A 25221-nucleotide genomic window follows, 5' to 3' on the forward strand; every position below is an offset into this window, starting at 1 on the left:
TGACTGAAAGTTGTTTTTTGTTTATTTACATGCACATAATATCGACTATTTTGTTTTTTCGCAATACAATAATAAATAATGCTACATAATTTTATAAAATGAACAAATCTAAATTGAACATTGGAAATAGCGTTAAGTGCAGACTGTGCCTCAAAGAAGAATTTAAACTTAAAGACATATTTAAAAATAAGTCATGTCAAAGGATGGCTAAAAAAATCAGGCAGTGCACAGATGTAATTGTTAGTAAATTTGAAATTACATTGCATTTCGCTGATTATACATGGCACAAGATATAATAATTTACCAGTGCATTTAATCTTTTTAGATCGAACTAGGAGATGGGTATTCTACTATGATTTGTTCAGGCTGCTACAAAAAACTAAACAATGCATACAAATTTCGAAAAAAGTGTCAACAGTCAGCACACGTTTTATTGATGACTTTACCATCAAGCACTAAATTACAAGAAATAGGTAAAATGATATTTTAATTAATACTAACACAATATTATTCATTTTAACAAATTTAGTACCTACATCATAATTATGTTATTAGGTACTTACTTATAATAAGTTTGTTTGTTTGATAAAGACGCATTACTCTTTACCGTTTTTGCGGTCAAGGTGTTTTGAGACCAAAGACCTAACCTAACCTAACACAAGGTACCTACTTATTTTTGGGTTATAATACTTAGGTTGTGCTTGGTTTCGAAAGGCCTCGACCACAATAATGATAAGAGTACTGAATCTTTACCGTTTGTTTTTATCACACATCGAGTAAGCCTCCCGTGCCCAGCTGATTGATTGTGCGGACAAAGTCACAAGCTTATTCAATAAACCATTACCAGCTCATTGATCTGGAAGATAAATAGTAATCATTACTAAATGATTGTTGTGTAGGATATTGGCCACTTTCTTTCTTTTAATTTAGTTAGCATTTGGAATATAAATTATTGGGTTGTTTTATTAGTCAATAGCTATTTCAGTTGTAACACCATTATCAAGAATTGTCAGGTATAAAGCTCATAGAAAGAGACGGGATAATCTATAGCTATCGACTACTAAAACAACCTAAGTATAGTAAATTAAAATATAATTTATATTGTCATTTTGTACTTGTAATGCTAATACGATTGTTCTTTACAGCCAATTAAATGAGTTACAGTACACTCTCAGTAATCCGCCGCTCGATTATCCGACAACTACTATAATCCAATATTTTTACTAGTTGAAAGCACATAATCAAGCTCTATAATTCACCGGTATTCGATTGTCAAATTCAATAGTCCGCCGAGTACAAGTAGAGAATCAAATGAGACGGGTTTATTTTGGAAACTTCTCCTTCGTAAATGTACGTTCATCGCAAAGAAATTAATGTACCAGGTAGGAAAGTGACCAAGGACCGAATCACAATTAATTATGCCGTGCTCCAATGCAACCGGGACACACAAAATTAAGCTTTTGGTCATAGGGAAAGCCAGGAATCCTAAGCCATTCAAGAATATCTGCCTCACTGAACAACTGGTTGTGTCGAGTGATTTACTGTTTAATATTTAGTTAATAAACTTAGTTTACAAATATGTATAATTTAGTAAATACTTGATTTTGATTATAAACAAAACTGTAATTTGCTGGTGCAAATTCCTCAAAAAAACTATTTTTACGAAATACCTGTTTTAATTTTGACTATATTTTGTATGTATGCACTATAATCCGCCGCTTTCACTAATTGGACACTTGTCTGGTTTTTGGAGTGGCGGATTACTGAGAGACTACTGTTCATCAGTGGCCTTTTATTTTTTTGCCATTCCTGAATAATGTAGCAACCGTAAAGTAAAAATGGTAAAAGAAATCCTAAAATATACTTAATTTCATTTATTACTCAATTTTCCATGATATTTCAATATTTTGATTGATCAAATCAATAATCAGTGCTCGTTGGCAATATTATCCAGGATGCATGCAAAGATAAACAATAGTTTTCGGTTATTGCCAAGGAAACTATTTTTTTTAAATACTTTTCAAAGATTATGCTGACGACAAAACATAATTATTCTAGTGCCTCGATGTCTATATCAGTAGTTTGAATTGCCCGGTATAAAATACTGTCAACCCCAAAGAGTTTGGACTCTAAACAAAAGGAGTCTTACACATAATGACATTTAAAATTATTTTGCAAGCGTATGGTTAAGTCAGTAAACTCCACAAATGTTAAAATTGCTCAGTTGCCATTCCGATATTCTTACATGGAACAGCGACGATTTTTTATGTTCATTGTAATTACTTACTCGATTGCAGTTATGAACGGTTTTACACAAATTTTACATGATTTTTCAACTAAATAATAATGCTGAAGTGTAGTAGTATTGGCTGCTTATCTACTCATTATAACGAATTGTCTTTTTTATGGCCTTCAAATCGCAAATAAATTTCACCATAATATATGTAGTAGTGTGAAGTTCTCTGCGAATGCACATGCAATGAGAAGTAAGCTAATTTTATTTCTGGACAACCGGTCCTTTTTTTTTGCTTTAATTTTATACACTTAAGGCTTATCAACATCTTTGGTCAACCCTCTTTGATGATATGATTTAAATTGAGTTGACTATACCATCTATGAAAATCACCTTTAAGTTATTTATTTGTCCGAAAAAACTGATTTAAAACTACAGCCAATAAGGGTGTTTTCAGACTAGGTTATCTTTCTTTCGAAAAGTGTTTCACGATGACAATTTTTTTAGATGGGAGTCCGGCTGCTGAAAAATGTGATGCTTGGTCTGACTCCGATGATGAATGCATTAAAAGAGTCCACGAGGAAAAAAATATAGAATCGGTTGGTTGCTGTTTTATTTATACCGTGTAAAGGTCGAAAATTAAGTATATGGATTATCTATAGGGGGCTAAATCTGAAATAACCTGTCGATTTTGTAGGAACGATGTATATGTCATTATTATGATTATATCTTTTTGCATCCTAGAACTTAGCATTTTATGATCACATTATAAAACATTATCATAAAATGGTATTATTGTTAAGTAATGTCATCATTTCACATTGAGAATAAAGCCGTATTTTGGTATATCAGATGTCCATGGTTATAGTACATTTAAATTTATTTTATTAATAAATAACATGTGATGAAATATATTCGGCAAACTTTCTATTGGAATTTGCAATTGACTTTGATTTTTGAGATAATGTAACATTTTGCGTACTGTATTTATTTGCCATGATATATATTGTATTTTATGATAGTTTATTAGGGTCCATTCTTTTCCATAAAATATATATGATATAACACACAATAGTGTAGATCAGTGTTTTTCAACTGGTGGTCTGCGAATTTTTCTTGTCCAAATGCGTATACTAAAAAATCTAATGAAATCTTCAAAACCCGTGCACCTGTAAGTGTTTGTGCAATGTGTTATTAAAATTGTTCTTAAAATAGATTAATGGTTTTATGTGACGAAATCAACTGCTATCAGACGTTATTATACTTACTATTAAAAAAAAATATTTCTGCGTTAGCGATCTGCAAAACATTTTTGGGAAACAACATAAAATAATTTTGGCACATAACATCATACAAAATGGAAGATTTTATTGCTTTCAGGCTGTTACGAAAACTGAAGATGAATTTATTGAAAGCGATAAAGATAGTTCAGTTTCAATGGATGCCACCGAACCGATGAAAATGTTTGATGATGTTATTGATTGTAAGCAAGAGATAGAAATTTTGGATAATGTTGACAATTTGAATCATATCGTCAATAACCATGTGGACCATTTGGATGACAAAAAGAAATGCAGATCTGTGAGTATATTGAATCTTTGAACCATTCGATAATCAGTTTTGTTCACATCAGTTTTTAGTCTAGACTAGATGGTGGGGTTGAATTTATCATAAGTTGATAGTAATCTGTTGCTTAAACTTTCATGGTTAGTTGTAACCTTCCTTCCGTCCGTCCTCGACATCTTTTGAGAATAGCCTCTTCAATAAAAACGTTGTAGAAATAAGGGGAAGGAATAATAAAAGGTGACAGCCCAAAAGACAATAGTAATTATTAAAAATTATCTTTTGGAAATAGTTTAGTAAACTTTCTTTGATAATGATTGTTTTAAAAATGTGAATCTGTTATCTTCTAGTCAAAAGGCTTCACCAGAAGAAAAACAAAGGATAAAACGGAACAATGCAGCGAGTGTGGGAAGCTGTACAAATCCGCAGGCTATTTGGCCCACCACATGAGGATTCACAATAATGGTACAAGACATAGTGCCCCCCTCACGATGACCAAGCGTTTTCTCCTCTTTATCTCCTCCTCTTTTTGCACGGTTTTTTTTGCTCGGTTTCGAAATAACACAGTTTAAAAAAGTACCGATTATTTTTTATTACTGTTTAAGTACTGATTTTTTTGCTTTAACACGGTTTAAAAAGAATAAAAATACGTATGTATGTACATATTTATCAAAAAATTGTGTTGCAATGGGCCGCACACCACTGGTGCATACATATGTTGTCACCGTATGCCATCTAGACGTACATGGCGTCACTAGTCAGTCACTTCGGGTTCGATACGAGAGACGCGCCGCGTGCTTCAGCGTCAGCGTCGTTAAATATTTCCAGCGATGAGAGTGATTTTTCGCCAGCGAAAAACAGCAGTAAACGGATACGTTTATTGTCAAGTAGCGACACTGAATTAATATATTTCTCTATGCTAAATTTAATTTAAATCAAAAACTATGTATTTTTATGTATAAATATTTTTATGTTTAATTATTTTTGAGTTCAAGAATTTCGTATTTTGAGTTGATTTTAAGTAATGGAACCTATCTACCATTTTTGTAAGGGCACCTTATCTTTTTTTACACGGTTTTGTTTTGCACGGTAGTCTTTGGTACATATCTCCCGTGCAAAAAGAGGATCGGGTGTATATGGAACCGAAGTATAGACTTAAAGGGACCCTTAAACGAGCATCAAAAATTGCAGATTGCCGATACAATTGCCCTACTATTGCCCAGTTGCTGGGCAATGTATGACCCGACATGAGTGTCGGGCAAGTGAGGCCGATGTATTTTGTGCGTACACGTGACCTGAGATAAAGCAGTCTCATCCTAAATAATCTCATAAACAAATCCAAAATAAAAGAAGGATTTGGATCGGGTCCTACTTAAACAAACGTGAAACAATTAAGTAATATATACCAGGAATTAGTTAATGATAATTATTTATTTAAAAACTTTACAAGAATGTCAAAAATTAACTTTGAGTAGGTATATTTTGTTAAATATAATTAGAGCAAAGAAAATAAAATTAGATACAGTTATGAAGAAAGCAACACTAATTAGTATAATACTGCTAATCACACTTAGATTTTTGGCAACATGAGAGTCATACAGGAGTTAAATGTATTTATTCAGGGTGTTCGACTCTTCAGTTACTAACATTGTTCAAAATGCAGAAGTTTGTGTAGCTTTGGCATTTGCCCATTTCATATTTGGATCTTTATATAGTTTGGCTTCCACTTTCCATGGCTTAGGATGTAAATGAATCTCATTAATAAGGTCCAATACCCTGTTGTTTGTTCATTTATTCATTGTAGGATGTAGTGTGAATTGACGATTAGTAATAACAATAATATTAATAACGACACGGCAAAAAATTATGATGTATTGTTGAATTGTCTGTCACTACGATGTTGGGGGAGGTAAACTGGCGGCAGGTCAAACAGTGACGCACATATGGAGCAGTGAGACAGAAATGGATTTGTCTAGGACTTATTGCCGTATTTTCGATTGCGCTCGATATATCGACAAACCGTGCTGCCAGAAAGTATGGGCTATAATAGATGGAAAAATTCGGCAGCATAGACTATTTTCGTGTTTTGTGGAACTATTAACGGCAACACAATTGCCGTATCGTAGTGCCGTAAAAAGTTGTTCGTTTACAAGCCCCTATAGATCATTGCAAATTTTGATATTGGATAGTAGGTCAGTCTACTTGAAGTTGGACATGCCTGATATAGATCAATCACAACCTATGTTTTGTCATTCGCAATCTTCATGCATACAAATATTCAAATTTAATCGTACATCTGTTGATCAACTCTGTATATTTTCAGACAAATCTTTAGACATCAATAATGAAGCCATTGAGGGATTACAGATACCCGAGGGATGCCAAAAATATAACTACAGACCATTTACTTGCAGGTGTGTTTTTAAGAATGCTTATATTGATTAAATTTATTCAGTATTGGTGTAACAGGTAATAATAAATTATTGTAATATTGCATTTTCTAGCGTGTGTGGAAAAGGTTTCACACAAGCTGGCAACTTGGCGGTTCACCATCGATCTCACACTGGCGAACGGCCATTTCAATGCGATATCTGTTTTAAGGCGTTTACTCAGGTAAATTATTAAATACTGTTATTACCAGATCTGCTTTTAATCCTTTTTCTGTCTACGCTGGATGCCCAACATACACCTTTTGTTGCCGAGTTATGCAACTCTTAATTTATGAACTTCCCTGTTACTAAGAGACCAAGTTTGACATGCATACATTAGCACTGGTAACACACATTGGCTTACAACCGAAATAGCTATTGATCTGTCAAATTTAAAACAAACGAAACCTCGACTTCACATTTTTAAATAAAGGGAAAACATAAATTAGAGTATTGAATTTTTTTTTTTAAATCGTACAAATTGATTTGGAGCATTGATATTATGTGTACGCGTTCTTTCACATTTTCAAGAATATTTCTTTTCTCTTGAACTGATGATGCTTTTAAACCAGTGATTCCCAATCTTTTTTGTTTGGCGGAACCCTTGATACATTTTATTAAAACTCCGGGAACCCCCCCCCCCCCCCCCACTTAAAGTTCAGAAGAGTAAATTACAGAATAGATATGTAAAGCTTAAAGCAGTTACGAATTAGTTTTACTTTCAATAGTTCCACTGTTCACTCTTTGTTGCTACAAAAATTCTCCTCTAAAGTAAAAGTTTTGCTGCTTCAATGATATTATCTATGACGTGATATTTGACCAAGATGAACTTTTAAAATACTCGATTGCTTTTAAAAAAAATATCGTGTTTATATAAATATTTCAGGTAGGCAATTTGTACGTCCACAAAAGAGTCCATGCGGATTTTCGAGAGTTCAAATGTGAGCTCTGTCCGATGGATTTTAAACTGCTGTCGCATCTCGGTGAGCATATGAAAACTCACTCAGGCGTCAAGGAACATCAGTGCATGACGTGCGGCAAAGGTATGAAGGTCTTCATTACATATGTAAACATTCTTTTGATATGCCAGATAACACACACAGACATGTCGTTTAGAGCTTATCACCATCATCATTATCAGCCGGGATCGATCTGCTGGATGCTGGATAAAGACTTCCCTTAGCTCTCTCTACTCTTCTTGGTCTCTAGTTTTTTGCTGACACGTACAACCACCGAATTTTATGAGCTTATATAATCAGTTATTCTTTTCAACACTAACAGGCCATGAGACCCAATGATAGTAATGTAGGGACAGAATAGTGCAGTAGTAGAAGCGAAAAGAACACATAAACAACCGGATTTTGAGAAACCAGTTATGATCATTATTAAATAATGTGGAATAAGATAATAAATATTGCAGTGTTTTTTTTTTAATCTCTATATCTTTCCACCAGAAATTAATAGTTATGTGATACCATTAAAGTGAGATAATTATTGAGGTGCTGAGAATTAATCGGGTACAAGCAACATACGATCAAAAAATGAGTTATCAGTAATTTTCACATCACAACATACCTATTTAAATGTGAAACATAATAATTCAAACATGTACATACATAACTGGTTTGATAACCACTTAAGAGCGTACTTCAGTGAAACAGCAAATAATTTTTAACAGTAGGTGCGACGAAATTTGGCACTCGTCGCCAATCGGAGACCGACAGTCGAGGTGTGATTGCGATTGTCATTTTGTTTTGTCATGGCGTCGGATGAATATATTCTTAAATCGTGTAAAGATGACTAAAAAACTTTACGTATGTACTTGAGAAAGAAAACATGTCAATGAATGTACGATTATTATTAGTAATATAACGATAAACATAACATTAAATGGACGGATGTTGAATTTTTATGACAAATTATATTTCGTTCGGCATGCGTCATTTGGACAATCCGCGCATCGCCTAGCCACGATCTTTTTAGACCATGCCTCAACTGAAGTATAGCCTTAATATATTAATATAAGCACTTTATTCCCAATATTGTAGGATATTTCATGAACATAGTTTATAAAATGTCATTATTACTTTTATAACTGTTTATATTTTGAATTTTTTGTCTCGACTTATCCTCATTCAAACACAAAAAATGCTTATAAACTCAAGAGTAATAATATAAAGAGAGTGTGTATTGTTCAGCTATATGAAGCCGTGTTTCTTGCGTATAACGCACAGTAGAACCTCAATTTTATTATTATTAACATAACTATGAAACGTTATACCATCGTGTTGCTTCTCAGTAAGGCTACCAAATTTAAACACAACATAATTAACCAAATTTTCTACTAAATTAACTAAAAATATTTACCACTAACTGTATATTTAACACAAAAACAATAAATTTCAGCAATACATGCTTGCAGTTTTTGAATGAATGGAGTTATTCAAACAAATATTTACCGGGGACGTGTACAAAAAATATTTATATCAGTTGTAGAAATTCTATCTTACTCTAACGCATATTGCGGAGAACATAAGCATGCCGAATGCTTTCTCACTCGCACTTATGGTTCGTTACTGTTCAGGCCATGTTAATAAGTATAAATAAATATCATTATTTTTTAGTGGAATAACAAAAAAAAAATCATTTGGGAAAGAAACCTCATTTACATAATGTTGAAAACTATTATGTAGATTCACTTATTGATCATTGAAGTCAATTTAATGGACTCAGTCACCAGTTCACTTGTATTCGTTAAATTTTCAGCTCCTCATTTATTAATTTTTTTGTTGTAGGTTTCCACAAGAGCAGTCATTTGTTGACACACCTTCGCACGCACACCGGGGAAAAACCATTCAGCTGTGAGCACTGTGGACGCTTTTTTAAGTACGACATACTTTTCATGTAAATCTTTTATAATACATACCGTTTGCAAAACCTACCTGTCAACCTACCAAAAACTACCCATTGCAAAATTTTATATCTGCAAAATATACATTTTGACATTTTTGTATAATTAAAACCGCAAAAATCACCTTTACATAATATGTATGCATATTATGCAAAATAACACAATTTACAAAAATTGCATTTTCGTTGATATTATGAAAACCTTTTTTGGATCGATTCAAGCGCCATACATTTTTTAAACTGTTTTTATGCGCCCCTGAAAAATTTTGCAATGGAAACGACGATACAGTAAATTGCTAGTGTGGAAATGTGAAATAAATGAAAATGTTACGGCAGCTTGTCAATGGTAATATCGATAAGAGTATGAGCACAGGAGGCTCAAAATGACAAGGCTTATATTTTGACCAGTTAGTTTCATAATGGAAGTTGGGAATAAGTGATTCTTTTTTTTTCTTTCGACCGTGTCCGATCCTAATAGGGTCATTTGGGCCTCCACAGGGTGGAGGTTTGTATTGACAGACTATGTTTTTACGAGAAATGGATGTCAGGCACTTGCTCAACCTATTAGGTCCATACTTTGACTCATACACAAATTGAAAAACAATATGTATACTTGCCAGACCCAGGATTCAAACCTGGGACCCACGACGCTATAGGCCGACGCTTAGGCCGCGCGGCCATCGTAACTGTAGAATTATAAGAGTGGCATGAAAAATACGTCCACATGATGCATCACCGCACTAGTACGGCTATACTTTGTTTGTAGTTTTAAAGTGTGGCCGTACATGTATGGACCATGCAGTTATGAATTTATTTCACAATTAAATATAAGGTCTAATACATATTTGTATGGTCTAGCTGCCCAATCTGCCGTGGTGCAAGAAAATTTGATAAGTGTCATCCTCTGGTTGCGAGTGATATGAGCCACTTTTTTTTTTTCCAACCATGTCCGATCCTGATAGGATCATTTATGGGCCTCCACAGAGTAGAGGTTTGTATTATCAGATTTTGGTTTTTTACGAGAAATGGATGTCAGCCACTTGCTCAACCTATTAGGTCCATACCCTGACTCACACACAAATTGAAAAACAATATGTGTACTTGCCAGACCCAGGATTCGAACCTAGGACCCTTATGCAGCAAAAGCAGTCGCAGGTAGAATGATTGTTTATGGAATAAAGATTTAATAACATGTTATTATTTTGTTGCAGTGATTCAAGCAACCTGGCAACCCACATCAGAATACATACTGGCACTAGACCTTTCATATGCAAACACTGCAATAAAGGATTCGCTCAGAAGATATCTATGGTAAGGTCTTTCGATGACAAAATTGTCCGGAATTAATATTGAATTATATTTCTGTGTAGATCATAATAATATGAGCCTCCGTAGAGTTTATATCAACTGACTTATTTATTTGAAAAAAATGTTTTGGATTTACGAGGTTTACAAGATAGATTGAAAATATTTTTGAACAATTCAGGGGATGATGTCATGTTAGCACGCAATGGTTGTACAAGCGTCCCTTCCTATTCTTAGACCCGTTTTACATTTGACATCTGTGTGGCGCCACCGGCGTGACGAGATTCCACATTTACACATAACTGAATGGGCGCGTTCAGACGGGTACACATGAGTGTCGCGTTCATTTATATGTAAATGCAGAATCTCGCCAAGCCGGTAGCGCCACAAGGTGTCCCGTATGAAACGGGTCTTAGTTTCCTGAAAAATACGAGCTTTTCGTAAGTAAGTTAATATCAAAAAGAATATCGCCAGGTTATAAAGCTATGAAATATTTATTAAATTTAACGTATAATCATTACATTTTCTTTCATTATAGATTCGTCATGAGAAGCAGCACACACTTGGGACTAAATGTAAGAAGCCTTCTAAATCAATCCAATCGATTACCAAAAAAGATGAAGAACAAAATTTTACCAACAGCACAACAATTGACGAGTTTGAAAACATTTCCGATGCAAATAAACAATTGACACTGGAAAATCAATTTGACATTAATAATGGCAGTATTGCATGCAAAACAGATTCCGGACAATTAAGAATATGGCACGTATGATAAACTGTTTTATCGATTTATTGTAGAAATTTTTTAATACATTTTTTATGGAAGATTATTGTGTTTTATTTATGGGTGATAAAGTCACAAAGAGCATGAAAAATGTTCCATTTAAACAAAATGAAACTTTAAGATTAATGTGCGCTAAGGATTATTTTCATGTGAACAGAGCTTACGCGGATACTATGTGTGATTCAAACTCCACGGGATGGATGGTATGAATTATAAAAATATTATTTCGCTCAAGAGCATTGTTGAAAGTGGAACTGGTAACCATGGTTCCCACATCCTGAAGCGGACTAGGATTGTTAAGCAGGCCCTCTACCTATCACTAAGATTAAAGGCAGTGTGACGCTCTATAATTGCGTTTTCTAAATAGAGTTTGAGGTAAAATTAAGGGTATTCAGTGTATATTAGCAATTTTTTGTGTTTATAAATACATCCACTTGAATTATAGAGTTGTTGAGTATCGACACAATAGTCAAATATTGCATCGCTCGACCATTACTCTCGCCTCATTGATAGCTATATATTAGTGCAAATTTATGATGTGTGTTTATCTCACTTATCTGGTCGATGACCCAAGCTGGAGCCCTGTCAGTCCAGTGTTGGAATGAACAAGAAAATGTATAGTATTTAAGCAAAGGCAAACGGGCTATCTGAATAGTTTTGATAATGGTGTTACAACCGAAATAACTATCGACAAAATCTTTTTTAAAAAACCTGTAGAATTTAATAATATTTATATTTTCATTTCTTGATTCCAATATCATTCAACTCAGACCATTCAGCTCTGCTCACCGAGTTGTTTCACCGCGGATCGACCTCTCCCGAATTCTTTACCTTTTATTTACAACATGTAACTGTACTTTGAGACCATGACGAAAAAACTTCACTGAAGATTAACATCCATCGAGTCTTATTACTGACATACACCTTCCACTGGACCATGTGAAGGATCGGGATTTCTGTTGCCGAAAACATAACAGTGTTGAAAAATTAACCTACAATCAGGCTAGTGTACTTTATTCGGTACAAAGTCTTTCTGAAAAAAAATCTAGTGGGTATGTTTTTGAAGTGATACAAATTTGTGTATAATAAAACACTTTATTCAACATGCTTGCGTGCAGTGCTGGGTAGGTAATTTATGTAAAAAAAGGTTGAAAACAACTGGCTTTATTGAATTGAATTACAACATTATCACAGATGTTAGTATAACTTAATTAAGCAGTCCATCACAAACAGCTGACGTTGTATTTTTCCAAATTATCTGAAACAGAAAGAATTAATAATTATTTTAGGTAACAAAAATGTCTTATTTAAATTTTTCTATCTGCATATAAAATGTAAACATAAAATTTTAATGATCAGACTAAGCTATGCTTATTTAATTAACGCGACCGACATGGCCGCTGTTAAAAAATGTTATTTTTTATGTTTTATAATCCCAAGATACTTTTAACACTTGGAATACATCATAGCATAATACAAAATCCATTTTTTTATGATTTCGGAGTTATGTGTTACGTTAGAATAGATCTGCTAAAGTTGAAGGTTTAATTCATTTCATTTCTCTGTACTGTCACAGAGAAAAACAAGGTTTTTGTCATCAAGTTAAGTTAATAGTATATTACTCCTTTTGTCACTGAATACATTTTTACCCACGGGTGACAACAAATAGCTTCGTTGGTCACTGATCGACAAACTGGCAACCCTTGATATATTTCAACAATGATATTGAAGTTGTTAAATTAGGATATTAATATTAAAAACCATGCACTAAAAATTAATTTGATTTAAGAGGAAACTTAAGACTGTTTTTCCTAACAAACATCTTAATATGAATAAACACAAAATGATTTTTTCGAAAGACAGATGGATGTATTGTGAATATTAGATCAATATTTTTTTTATCTATTTATCTGATCCTCAGATATTTTTTATAAATTATGACAAAAATTTGTATCAAACTATCAGAAGAAATGAAAGTTGGAACAATATAATTATTATGTAGAACTATTCAAGTATATATTTAGCTATTTTGTTTTATGATTCACTTCGAAATAATACATAAATTTTTGTAATATTCTGGGACTATAATAGTCTTACAGAGGGGTGAGTAATTCCAAATCACCAGGCTCGTCCCATTTTCATCAAGTGACGCTTGGCGAAGCAGACGCTGAATCTTAATACGCATCAAATTTCTTCACGCGTTTGATTGTTATAACAATAGTAAAATTAATACTAATTAATACTTAACTTAATAAAACAACAATACAATGCAGTTCCACCATGAATTGACAGTTAACAAAATAAAAGAAATTAATAGTAAAATTACGAAATCATGACTAAAAACTATGGATATTTGACCCAGCACTAAATTCAGTATACGAAAATTGAGGTTTAGGGAAACATATTATTATATTGTGCATTAACGACTGTACATATTGTTTCCTATGGATTACGGATCATTTCGAGACTAGTGAATAACCGTAAAATAAACAACAAAAATCTCACAAGTAACATTTACTGAACAGAAAATAAATAGTAGTTAAATGAATATTTTCATAAGTGTCATTCCAATTTCACCTTTCACTGAAGAAATAAGAGTGTCCATATATAATTGATCGTTTCTGTCTTTCTGGTATCCTTTATCCAATGTTAAAAGATAGTCCGGCCCGTATTTGAGAAAGTATTCATGATCCGGTATGTCTTGCGAGAGGTTGTCCGCCTGCCCTGATATAACTGCTGTCAAATATGTCCACAGTCGAGCCGTGTTCGGGAGATTATATCCTCCTGAAAGAAATCGATAATGACTGTTACATTGGGTCAATCCGATAGCGGTACCAGATCTCACAACTATGAAAAGACAATATATTGATTAAAATAAAACTAAAAATATAATACTTAGGACATGGTCCAATGGTAGAAAGAAACCAGTAATATGACAGTTATATGTAGACATTATATTGTGATTATGTAGATAATGTCAAGAAATCTACATGTTACTTAATATTCTATGAATATTCACATTTGTTAGGATACCTCATTAGCTTGTGTACAGCCAATAATATATTAATGATGTTGTCTACACATGTAGCAACAAGCGACAGCGTGTCAAGGCGCCTTTACTATCGAGCTTATGCATGATGCAGACTGTTTGTGATTTTGACATAGTTTGCACACAATCACCACAGAAAAGTCAACCAAAATGTACCTACATGAAGTATTTCTGTTTATATTTTTTTGAGTTTATTATTTAATAAGACATAAAAATTAATCGTGTCAGTAAATAAAAAAACATGAAAGAAGATGTGATATTTTTAAATACTTACCTCCGCCTAAGAACAGAGTAGGTTTGTCCCATTGCAATACATGGGTTACACAATCGGCTATAGACTTTTGGGTAATATTGCATTGCCCGAGTGGGTCTCCATGTAAACAGTCACTGCCGCATTGCACTACGATGGCTTCAGGTTGATAGCATTCGTATATACGAGGACAAATACTAAAATCATAAAAATACAGTATGAAAACTCCTAAGCAACACCAATTTAATCAAAGCCCCCAAGAGCCATCAAAACTACATTTCAAGCCTCGCACATATTTTAAATATTCTTCATATAGAATGAGAATTCATCGAGTCATGATCTATGAGCGAGCTATTCTTTTGAGATTAAATAACATAAACCGTCGTCTTGTAATGTACAAGACGGTGTAAATCTTACATTCTGAGCGACACGTTATCATGTCCAGCTAGGAAATTAAATATGTATCTACCCCTACCCCCTCTCCTACGTACATTATATACCCGTCCCCTGCTTCCGTCCATTCATACTACAAACAGCACACAATTAAATTGAGTTTCACATACACACTCTGTTAACTAATTATTGACTAGCAAAATTTTAAAGTCACCATTTGTTACAAGTTAAGTACATCATTTGTATGATACGAATTAGCAAAGAGTTTATATGAGAGCTCTTGAAACAAAAATGGCAATTTCCATTTATGAAAAATGTTGGCAAGTTAACAAACGGCCCACATGCTCAACGTAGGTCAGAATGGAGCTTTTATGGTATTTTCAGAGCATAACCCTGGACATTCCTTAAACGTTGTAGATAATCTATTTATATAATTTTAAGGCCTTATTATCCTTCATATTTATTTTAAACATTTGATGACTGCATAAAGTATTTTTATTACATTAAATGGTCTCGTTTAAAAAAAAAAAAACTTTGTTTTCGGTTAGGTACATGTTCAAACACGCGCGTTAACATGATCTTACTCCCTACTTCATTTATCGTTTGTCAATTTATGGCTACGGCCGTATGTTGTAGCTTAACCACTGGGAAATGCCAATAGAAATGGCGTTATTTCAAAAAAATACTACCTTATTCTTAGGTCAATAATTATTATAAAGCAAACATTATTCGTAGGATGTTTATCACATTTGAATGGTCAAAGACATAGCTTATAATCAGTATCTTTAGAATTATCTTCAAATGTGTTAATCATGCCCATTTTTGAATAATAAAATGCTTAATTCTTGTCAAATTTGGGATCACAAAGATTATAAAATATAATTTTTTATCGTAAATGTCACTATATAATGTGAACATTAATTTTACTAATGGTTTTGTAAATGTGTTTAAAAATTAATAGATATAAAAAATCTTAACACCACTGCACATGGACGTACTGAAATATGACTATATTCTAAAACATTAGATCGAGAGGTTTAAACGAATACTATTTTACGTAATAAAAATACTTTATGTAGTCATCAAATGTTTAAAATAAATATAAAGGATAATAAGGCTTCAAAATTATATAAATAGATTATCTACAACGTTTAAGGAATGTCCAGGGTTATGCTCTGAAAATACCATAAAAGCTCCATTTTGACTACGGTGAGCATGTCGGCCCAAAGGTATAATTTCTTAAAAAAGTATTATGAAATTTTAGTATAAATACATAATTTAAAAAATCTTTTTTCTGAAATTATACCTAAAAAGAGATATAAGACATTTTTAATGATTTTTGAGCTTGCATTTCACGAAAATGGAAAATGTCATTTTGTTTCAAGACCCCTCATATTAATATCATAAAAACCAGTATGATACTCACTTCTTAAAAAGATATGATAACGAGTTATCGGAGACGCCTTCTTTGAATGGCACATTGCATGTGTACCCTCGGCCATTCCCAATGCCAACGTCACTCAAGCATCCGCTGCCCGGATAAAAGCCTGCTTCAAATTTATGAAAAGATAGCGTGAAGACTCTCTTTGTGAATGCAAAGGCATTCTCCACACCGTTGCCTGGAGAAAATGTATTATATGATATGACAAACAGAATGTAAATTACAAAGAGATTGAACAACTATAATGGAGAGAGTAATTACAATTTTTTGTATTAAAAGACTTAATAGCAATTTCAATTTGATTTTAGTATGGTTGAATTGAATGGAACTATAAAAAAATTAATACCCTTGATTCTAATGTTGAATGCATTGCTTGCAAATAAAAAATAAAAATGGTGAACTGCCGTTAATGTCAATTAATTTATCTTACATGATATTTCATATCTAAATGCATCTGTGCATGAAAAAATTATAGAAATATTCTGCAAACATCTGTCTCAAGAGAAATGTCTGTAAACAGTCCACTGTTTGAAAGTTCTGAAACTGAATGCACACCTGCAAACATTGCTATGTATCAAATTAAATGTTTGGTTCAGTTTGGACAGTTTAAAACATACAAATTTGTCTGGGTGTTCGGATTTGGGGAAGATCAGTGTAGATGAAAACAATAAAAATTTACTCCCAAACACAGGCGGACTTGCTTATTTGTTAGTCTGTATAATACATCTGATGATAATGTATAATATAATATGATGTATAATACATCTGATGGATACAAAAAACACAAAGATTTCTATAATTTTTTTTTTAAGTTTCTTATACAAATGTTTGTAAATAGTTTTTATACAATATTCATTTGTTCGCACACAGTTATATTTTGATCTGAACTAGGAATGATGATCCATTTAATAAAAAACCTTTATTGGCTTATAGAATAAAAATGAACCAGTTGGACAACCTGGGTGAACTGAAAATCACTGGCAGGTAGAAGTTCCAAGGTCTTCGATGGTCGGATATTGAAAGAATGCTAGACCACAGGAAACCAAAGATTAAATCTGGAGGGTATCCTAATGGAAAAGACGTAGGTACAGAAAACAAAGCAAATGGATTGACCGTACGGAAGAAGACTGGAAAAGATTGGCAAGGAACAGGGGTCAATTTAGTAGGCCAAATCCTGGGCTAAGATGTGGAGCCGAGAAGGAAAAAAATGGCAAAAATAATTATAATAACAAGTAAAATTTGAATACCGTGATGTATATCTAAATCGATGTAGAGTATCCGCTTATACTTCTGTCTCAGTACTTCGATAGCAATGACTATATCATTGACGTAGCAAAATCCTTCAGCTTCATCTCTGAAAATATTCATTCGCAATTTAGAAGTGTTTTATAATCTTTTTACTAAAGTGGCACACTTGATCGTCTGCCAACTCCCATGACACACCAAACACCAACATAATGATAGTTAGAGACATTGGCGAAGGGCAGAGGTTGGCTGTTAAGATCTGACATAAATAGTGCACACTAAACTTTGTCAGTCATACATATATGTTTTCATTGAACTAAGACTACAATATGCAGATGGTGCGGGTTAGTTTTTAAAAATTAATTAAACCCTGCGTAAATGAAGCCATAATATAAATAGTTCAAAAATAGTTGTATATATGAAATATCTAAAATTATGCCATTAAATCATACATAGTTTAAGTTATTTTATAGATAAGAATATTTTTTATCTTTTATGGTTTGGTGCAGGGTTTAATGAATTTTAAGAAACTAACCAACACCATCTGTAAAATGTATTCTTAATTCAACGAAAACAAATTAATATGACTGAAAAAGTGTGCACTAGTTTTATCAGATCACCCACAGCATACATAAACTATGACGGTTTGGTTTAGGCAGGGTTTCATTGATTTTTAAAAACTAATTAACAGTATCTGTAAATTTTAGTTTTAGTTGAATGAAAACAAATATATATGATTGACAAAGTTTCGTGTGCACTATTTATGTTGGATCTTAACAGCCTACCTCCACGCCACTGGTTACACATAACGTTCTCTATAAACATAGTGCGATTCACACCAAGACAATTTGATCACACATTTCATATAATGTGGCAAATTAAAAAGTGAGCCGACATCAGGACCTTAATCAGTTAATTTATTTTTAGAGTTCCATATCTCAATAGGTAAAGAGTTAGTAGAAATAATATTTGTTAGACTGAAAAAAAGAATATACTTTTATTAAATATAACAGTGAACTTCAATGATATCTACTTTGCAAAAATAAAACTTAAGAAGCAGGGGAGTGAAGCTTATAGTAATAAAACAATTTTTTAACTTTATTTTCATATACCCTCAATCTTCAGATCGGCTAGTTGTATGACAGGTCCTCTAAGGAAAGCATCAGTGGTTTGAATTTTCCGCACTCGTACTGATTAAAAGAGGGGCTGATTTAATCTTGTTTAATCTACCTTTGCGCGTGATGCCAACCCCCGCACCAGTTGATAGCTATTCCGCTTTTGTCAGTCAATAGTGCTTTTGCGGCTGATATAGATCCTCCGGCGATTGTCACCATCAGCTCAAATACGTTCTCCACAGCTGGACAATCATAACCTTCACAAAATATAATAAATTAAGCACCTGAGGTTCTAAGAAAACATTTTAAGGTGTGATCAAGTAAGCAAATCGGGACTTCAAACTTAAATAATCTGCAATTGTTTTAGTTTTAGACATCCTGTAAATAAGGTCTTGTTTTCAAACGATTCATTATTACTATCGTAAGAAAAAAATATTGATATTTCTTTATGTTTATTCATGTTTGAAGGAAGACAAGTCGACTCATCAAAAAATTAAATGTGTTGATATGAAAATTATAATAACATTTTATACACAGAACTCCATGGAGTATAATACTTCAATATCAGAAATTAAATGTTAATAACTTTTCATACATAGTTACTTGTTTGAATCCTGTATCACACATAAATTTGGTGATTGGTAAGCCGGCTCTCACATCAAAATTCGTCTCGCCTGCAACATGTCGAATACGTCGATGTGACATCATCGTTATTCACAAAACACACATTGCCAAATGGAGCTACGCAGATTGGTCAAATGTGACTTTTTAGTTTGTAAAAAACATCTACTGTTGCAATTCACAAATTGCGTGCTTCTCGGGCTGCGAGTCGAAGACGCCAGGAAGCATACAAACACCTACGAATTGGTCATTCCTATACCGGCTCGCCGATCGCTGCATCCAAATATCTATACGTTTCGAAGGTTACATGTGACTGTCGCTAGGTAGACGTGCGCGGTCTTCATATGCAACACTGGATAGACGTTCTTGGGAGGTTTGATATATGGCTGTATGGCAGACGAGCCGAGTTAGATGTGAGAGCCGGCTAAAGATCACATGCAATCATCGCACTGCATTTGAAGGCTATGGAAACAAAAAACGGCAATTTCATTTTCCGTAAAATCTTCATCGATTCCTTGTATAATTAATTCCTTTTTTATATATCTTATATACAAAGTATTTTGAAATTGATATATAGTAATAAAAAATAACATTTTAGAATTTTTTATAGAACTTCCTACCTATAAAAAATAAGACATTTTTGCACATTTTACAACAAGTTTTTAACCAGTTTCCAATATTTTTTTGATTTGTTTTGTTCTATGAGACTGCTTGAATTAAAATGTGTACATAAATTGTTACAAAATGATTCGATGAACAGTTTCATTACAATGCGTGTAACTGATATGCAAACACTGCACAAGTAAAATCATTGCTATTCAAATGTATACATTCAATTTGGTTGAATACGGTCATTGCGTACTGGTGTATGATGTTTCACCTACCGAATGCGATTATCGCATAATGTAAAATTGAGGCGTCTAATTCCAAAAAGCGATAAGTCCACATTTGGTCAAAATCGAGATAAAAATATGCACGTATTCTTTGTATAATTTTACACAATATGTATTGATCTATAAATTCCAAAACGTGACATAACCCTACGAAAAAAAATATTTTAAGTCTCGATTTATTACAAAAAGCGCTAAGTCCGTTTTTCATATTATTTAAAGCTTGGTTGATTTTGCGCGTGTTTATGTCAACCAATAAGGGAACGTTCAATATTGAAAAGGGCGTCTCCCATGCTGTAGCATCTGGTAAACTTATGACAATGCCATGGAAATATGTGCCTTATACGGGATAAATTAAAAAGTGAAGTACAAATAGCGCTACGTCCAATTTTATTTTGCCTATATTTATTACATTTAAGAGTTTATCGGCTGAAACAAATTGCCATTTGGTTCTAATTTCGAGATAGAATACAACGGGAAAAAAAATCTCACGTTAAAACAAATAATTGAAGCTAGAAACATAAAAACGTTGTTTCCTGAAAATATTGAATTGTGGACTTGTCGCTTTTTGTAATTAGAGCCTCAATTGTCCATTGAGACATTTCAGCCAAAATCCATAGTAAAATGTACAAAATATAGAATTTCCTGTGCTAAGTAAAATCACTGCCATTTGAATGTATGCATTCAATTGATTACATAGGTAAAATCACCATTTAAAGATTCGGGCTTCCGATTTTTACTTTATGGAACCAAACTTTTAAAATGGGAAGTAAATTTTCGGATATAGTGCCGCAGATGACCGCATGGCCATTTTTTTTGGCGGAAACAGTTTACCCCATGTAGACAATTATATTAAATACCTTTTTCTGTCGACGCAGATGCTTTTCAATTCGATAATTGTTAATTTAAAGTTTGATATTTTCATACATTTCGATGCATCATTATCACACACTAAGGTTGGGTTAGGTTAGATCAGAGGTCAGGTCAGGTTGGGTTTGGTTTAAACAGAAAGTTATAAAAGGTCATGTGGTCATCTGCGGTACCATTACCAAACTTTCTTATAGAAATTTTTGTCAACAGTTCATACAATGTTTATTTGTTCATGTAGAGGTGTATTTTGGTCTGGACTAAAAATTAAACAACAATAAATGAATGAAACTAAAAGTTTAGTGATGTGATCATTTCCATACATAACCCATATTCTTCTTGCTCTTCGCTTTCTTCGTCCAAATCAATGTCATTAGCGCGCTTCATGTAGTCAACAAAATCTTCAGAATGAAACAGTCTTAGGTCATCTGCCGTCGCTTTTGTGCTCGATAAAACAATAGTGTGTTTTAAAAGTTCATATGACTCGATCAAAGAATGGACCATCGAAGCCTAAACATAAGGAAATTCAAATAAGTCAACTCGCACTTACAGACTATTGAATTTAATTTCAGTATCTTAGAAAAATAACATACCCGTTCTTTAACAACGGGAATCCTGTCACATTCTGTGATGAGATTACAATCAAATACATAATAGACGTTTCTTTTTTCCTTTATGTCGTCCATTCCAGTAAAATTACTGTCAAGAACGCATTTGTTATGATCTACAATATTCAACATCTGTTTTGACAGCTGCTTACGAATGATAAAATATGGCGGGAATATTATTGTCAGGGCTGCCATAACTAAAAATATTTTTCCAGTATCCATGAAATAAAATTTGAAATAACAGGATACAGATTTTATAATTTTAATTTATAAATTAATGTTCATACCTATCCCATTACATTTTTGCCCGTAAAATATTTTTTTTAATTCTTCAGACACTTTCAATACCTAATTATAATGATATTATATTATTAATACTATCGACAGAAGTACTTGATGGAATTTGAATTCTAATGGATTTAAGTTTTGTACTATTCCATTTGAGTCGTTTTTTGCGACCCGGGTTTCGCCTTTCGGCATCTTCAAGCACTGTATATACTTACCAAAGTGCTCAACATTGGAATTTATACCTATTGATAACCATCTACTTACCTATGTATAAAAGCAATTATTAGAAGAATGCCAACAAACTTGAAGATCTCTCAAAGATGCATAATTCATTATGTCGACCACGGTGGCCGAGTTGATAGAGCGGCCGTCCATTGCTTCTCAAACTTTTTCTTACCACGGCCCCCAAAATCTGAAAAAGTAAACTGCAACCCCCCTCCGCCGAAAAAATCCCAAAAGCTTCTTTCTTTCGACTATGTCCGATTCTAATAGGATCATATGGGCCTCCACAGAGTGGACGTTTGTATTAACATATCGCTACCCTACTATTGGTTTGTGACACAGACCAATTGAAATAACGTCAATAATTCGCGGGAAACGAGCGTTACATGTAGTCATATTTACTACTACGATTGCGTTTGGTTTAGAAACATACTTTCTGTTGGAATGTTATTATATTCAGCTATATATCTTATAAATAGTGATTTTTCATGGCACTTACATACCGTTATGCTTTATTTTACGTTTTTGTTATGTGCCATATCCACAAAACGCACAATGTTTTTCGTTTTTGTGGATATGGAACAAATTATGGATATGGAACAAACCAAGATAATATTTTTTCCTTTTTGGGTTAAAGCGCGTGTAATATTTCATTGTTACTGTGTTTTCGTCAACATTAATAAATACATTATAAGTCTTTTATATTTATCATTTATTTATTACGATAAGAATAATTGTTACAATGAGAATATTTAAAATATCTTATGTTAGCTATAGATTCAAAAGTACATAAAATAAATTTCTAATAATAATACAATATCATCGAAAAAATATTAAGAGAAATAAGGCAATTAAACAAATTATACAATGCTTTCTAGTAAGAAAAACCGTCATTTTATTGCTTACAATGCAAACAATGTTTTGAAAAAATCCTTGTGGCATGAACTTGATCATGGACTTAATAATACATTATAGATAGGTCATTTACATTTATCATTTATCTATTACGATAAAAAAAATGTTACAATGAGAATTTAAAAAAAATCTTATGCTAGGTATAGATTGAAAAGTACATAAAAATAAATTTCTAATAATAATACAATATCATCCAAAAAAATCTCAAGGGAAATAAGGCAATTAAACGAATTATACAATGGTTTCTAGTAAAAAAACCGTAATTTTATTGCTTACAATGCAATTAAACTAAGGCAATTAAACAAATTATACAATGGTTTCCAGAAAAAACCCGTCATTGATAATAATTATTGCTTACAGTGCAAATAATGCGTTGAAAAAATCCTTATCATTTTGTGGCATGAATTTCATCATGGACTTAATGTCAACAATTTTCTTGTTTCCTGATGAAACACATTTTTTTAAAACAGGTATTTGAGGTAAAATATTGTAATTATTATTTTCTATAGGAAGTGGAACCAATTTTTTTTTCCTAGAGCTACTGCGAGGGGTAATTATATTACGACTAATCAAATTTATTTCAATAAAGTCATCGTTGAAATCCTTTCTCCATTTTACATTGGACAGAAGAGATTTTTTTTCGTATTGTAAATGTTTTAGTTTTGTGTATTGAATATCGGTAAAAGCATAAGAGGCTGCAATGGCTTGGTAATCAAAAAAATCTGTCCCTGTCATCTGTAAAACTTTAAAGATCATTTTTTTTGATGAAATTTTCAGCAAGTACCGAATTAATGAAAGTGGAGAATAAACCTCCAAATTTCTTAGGGAACGTTCGATTACGCTATGAGCAGTATCTACCTCCTGTAATGTTCCATGCCCAGGTTCAGAAAACTTTTGTTCAATTATATTAATATTTGAACATATATCGGATGATAACAATTTAAGGAGAGCAGTTGACATGACAGAATTTTTATTTTGAGGTACACAATTATCCGACCACAAAATTATATGTTTAATGGCTGGAATGTCACGAATGATCTGCGACAGTATTTTGATCAATGCACTTGCCAACACATTACCAGATCTGCCATTTAAGAATTCGTGCCAAATACAATTATATACTTACAGTTTTATTTATGTTACAATAAGCTGTTAAATTAAAGACATTAAGTTTAGATTTATAAAAAAAATTAGATACGTTTGCCTTTGGAAGAGAAAAAACATTTTCCAAATCAAATGTTATCACAGCACAAACTTCATCGATTTTATCAGTACTCCTAGCACGGTCGTTGCTCTTTTCTAATCGAGCGTTTTCTTTTTTCTTCAAATGTATCTCCTGATTCTGGATTTCTTCTATAGAAGGTGATTTAAGCATTTTGTACTCCTCACAGCGATCGCAACGATCCTTTTTTGGCCGGTAAAATTCATAATTAAATTCATGATTAAAAACCTTATCATATATGTTCTTTTTCACTGGGTCAGTATGATCGGAACGATAAAGATCGTACATTTTAGATAAATTCAAACCTGATTCCAGGTATTCTTTTCTAGTACCCGCACGACAGTAATGTGAGTTTACGACAGGGAATGAAAGTATGTGTTTTCTCACTTCTTCTAATTTAATCGATTCGGTATGTCTTTTTATGTTCTTTCCTTTAAGAGGAGACCGAGGAATATTTGTAATAGGATTCTTTATTGTCTTGAAAAAATAATATACCCGTTGTTTACTGATATCCAACGTTTTTAAAAAAAAATCTCTGCACACACATTTTAATAAGTTTTCATACTCAAAGTGATATTTGAAAACTTGTGATTTCTTACTGTTCTCGTTATTGGTCCTTTTTCGAGCTGGTTTTTGGCTTATGACAAATTTGTTGATAAAATGTGACTTTTTGTCATCATTTAAATTCCAATATTGTCGGTGAATTTGTTCTTGTACGAACACAGAAAAATTTTCCGCACATTTGAAACTACAGCTCAATGAACAACGCCCTTTAACACTTCTTTTTATCATGAGCTTATTGTGAATATTAATATATTCATCCCCTCTTTGTCTTTTTTGCTTACGAATATTTTGTTTCCAAGCTAAA

At 32.8% G+C, this 25221-nt stretch overlaps 2 protein-coding genes across 2 annotated transcripts; one reads left to right on the plus strand and one right to left on the minus strand.

Moving 5' to 3' along the window:
* The first annotated feature begins 1 nt into the window (after position 1).
* LOC147070231 (uncharacterized) lies at positions 2–11268 on the plus strand. Its single transcript, XM_085949330.1, has 11 exons — positions 2–239; positions 326–473; positions 2741–2832; positions 3614–3814; positions 4147–4261; positions 6120–6210; positions 6301–6409; positions 7112–7268; positions 9021–9111; positions 10347–10446; positions 10979–11268. The coding sequence occupies exons 1-11, from the start codon at positions 99–101 to the stop codon at positions 11213–11215; spliced, it is 1482 nt and encodes a 493-aa protein (XP_085805456.1). The 5' UTR covers positions 2–98; the 3' UTR covers positions 11216–11268.
* Positions 11269–12375: 1107 nt separating this feature from the next.
* LOC147070232 (histone deacetylase 8-like) lies at positions 12376–21852 on the minus strand. The gene is made up of 8 exons (XM_085949717.1): positions 21692–21852; positions 21422–21608; positions 18836–18977; positions 17608–17714; positions 16346–16538; positions 14551–14723; positions 13805–14011; positions 12376–12485 (listed from the first exon to the last, which is right to left on the minus strand). Exons 1-8 carry the CDS (start codon positions 21836–21838, stop codon positions 12451–12453), a joined length of 1191 nt encoding a protein of 396 aa, XP_085805843.1. The 5' UTR covers positions 21839–21852; the 3' UTR covers positions 12376–12450.
* Positions 21853–25221: the final 3369 nt, after the last annotated feature.

The sequence above is a fragment of the Rhyacophila brunnea genome, unplaced genomic scaffold, assembly GCF_057557595.1.
Source record: "Rhyacophila brunnea isolate RB1 unplaced genomic scaffold, BYU_Rbru_1.0 scaffold_22, whole genome shotgun sequence".
NCBI lineage: Eukaryota > Metazoa > Arthropoda > Insecta > Trichoptera > Rhyacophilidae > Rhyacophila > Rhyacophila brunnea.

Bases quoted from the DNA above. Each gene is read 5' to 3' on its own strand.
- LOC147070232 (XM_085949717.1), bottom strand. From the start codon at position 21,838: ATGTTGAATATTGTAGATCATAACAAATGCGTTCTTGACAGTAATTTT. The intron at 21,609-21,691 runs GTATGTTATTTT...CCTTATGTTTAG, and splicing joins TTCCCGTTGTTAAAGAACGG to GCTTCGATGGTCCATTCTTT. The intron at 16,539-17,607 runs GTATTCAAATTT...CATTTTCTCCAG, and splicing joins CGATTTAGATATACATCACG to GCAACGGTGTGGAGAATGCC.
- LOC147070231 (XM_085949330.1), top strand. From the start codon at position 99: ATGAACAAATCTAAATTGAACATTGGAAATAGCGTTAAGTGCAGACTG. The intron at 3,815-4,146 runs GTGAGTATATTG...GTTATCTTCTAG, and splicing joins ACAAAAAGAAATGCAGATCT to TCAAAAGGCTTCACCAGAAG. The intron at 6,410-7,111 runs GTAAATTATTAA...TAAATATTTCAG, and splicing joins GTTTTAAGGCGTTTACTCAG to GTAGGCAATTTGTACGTCCA.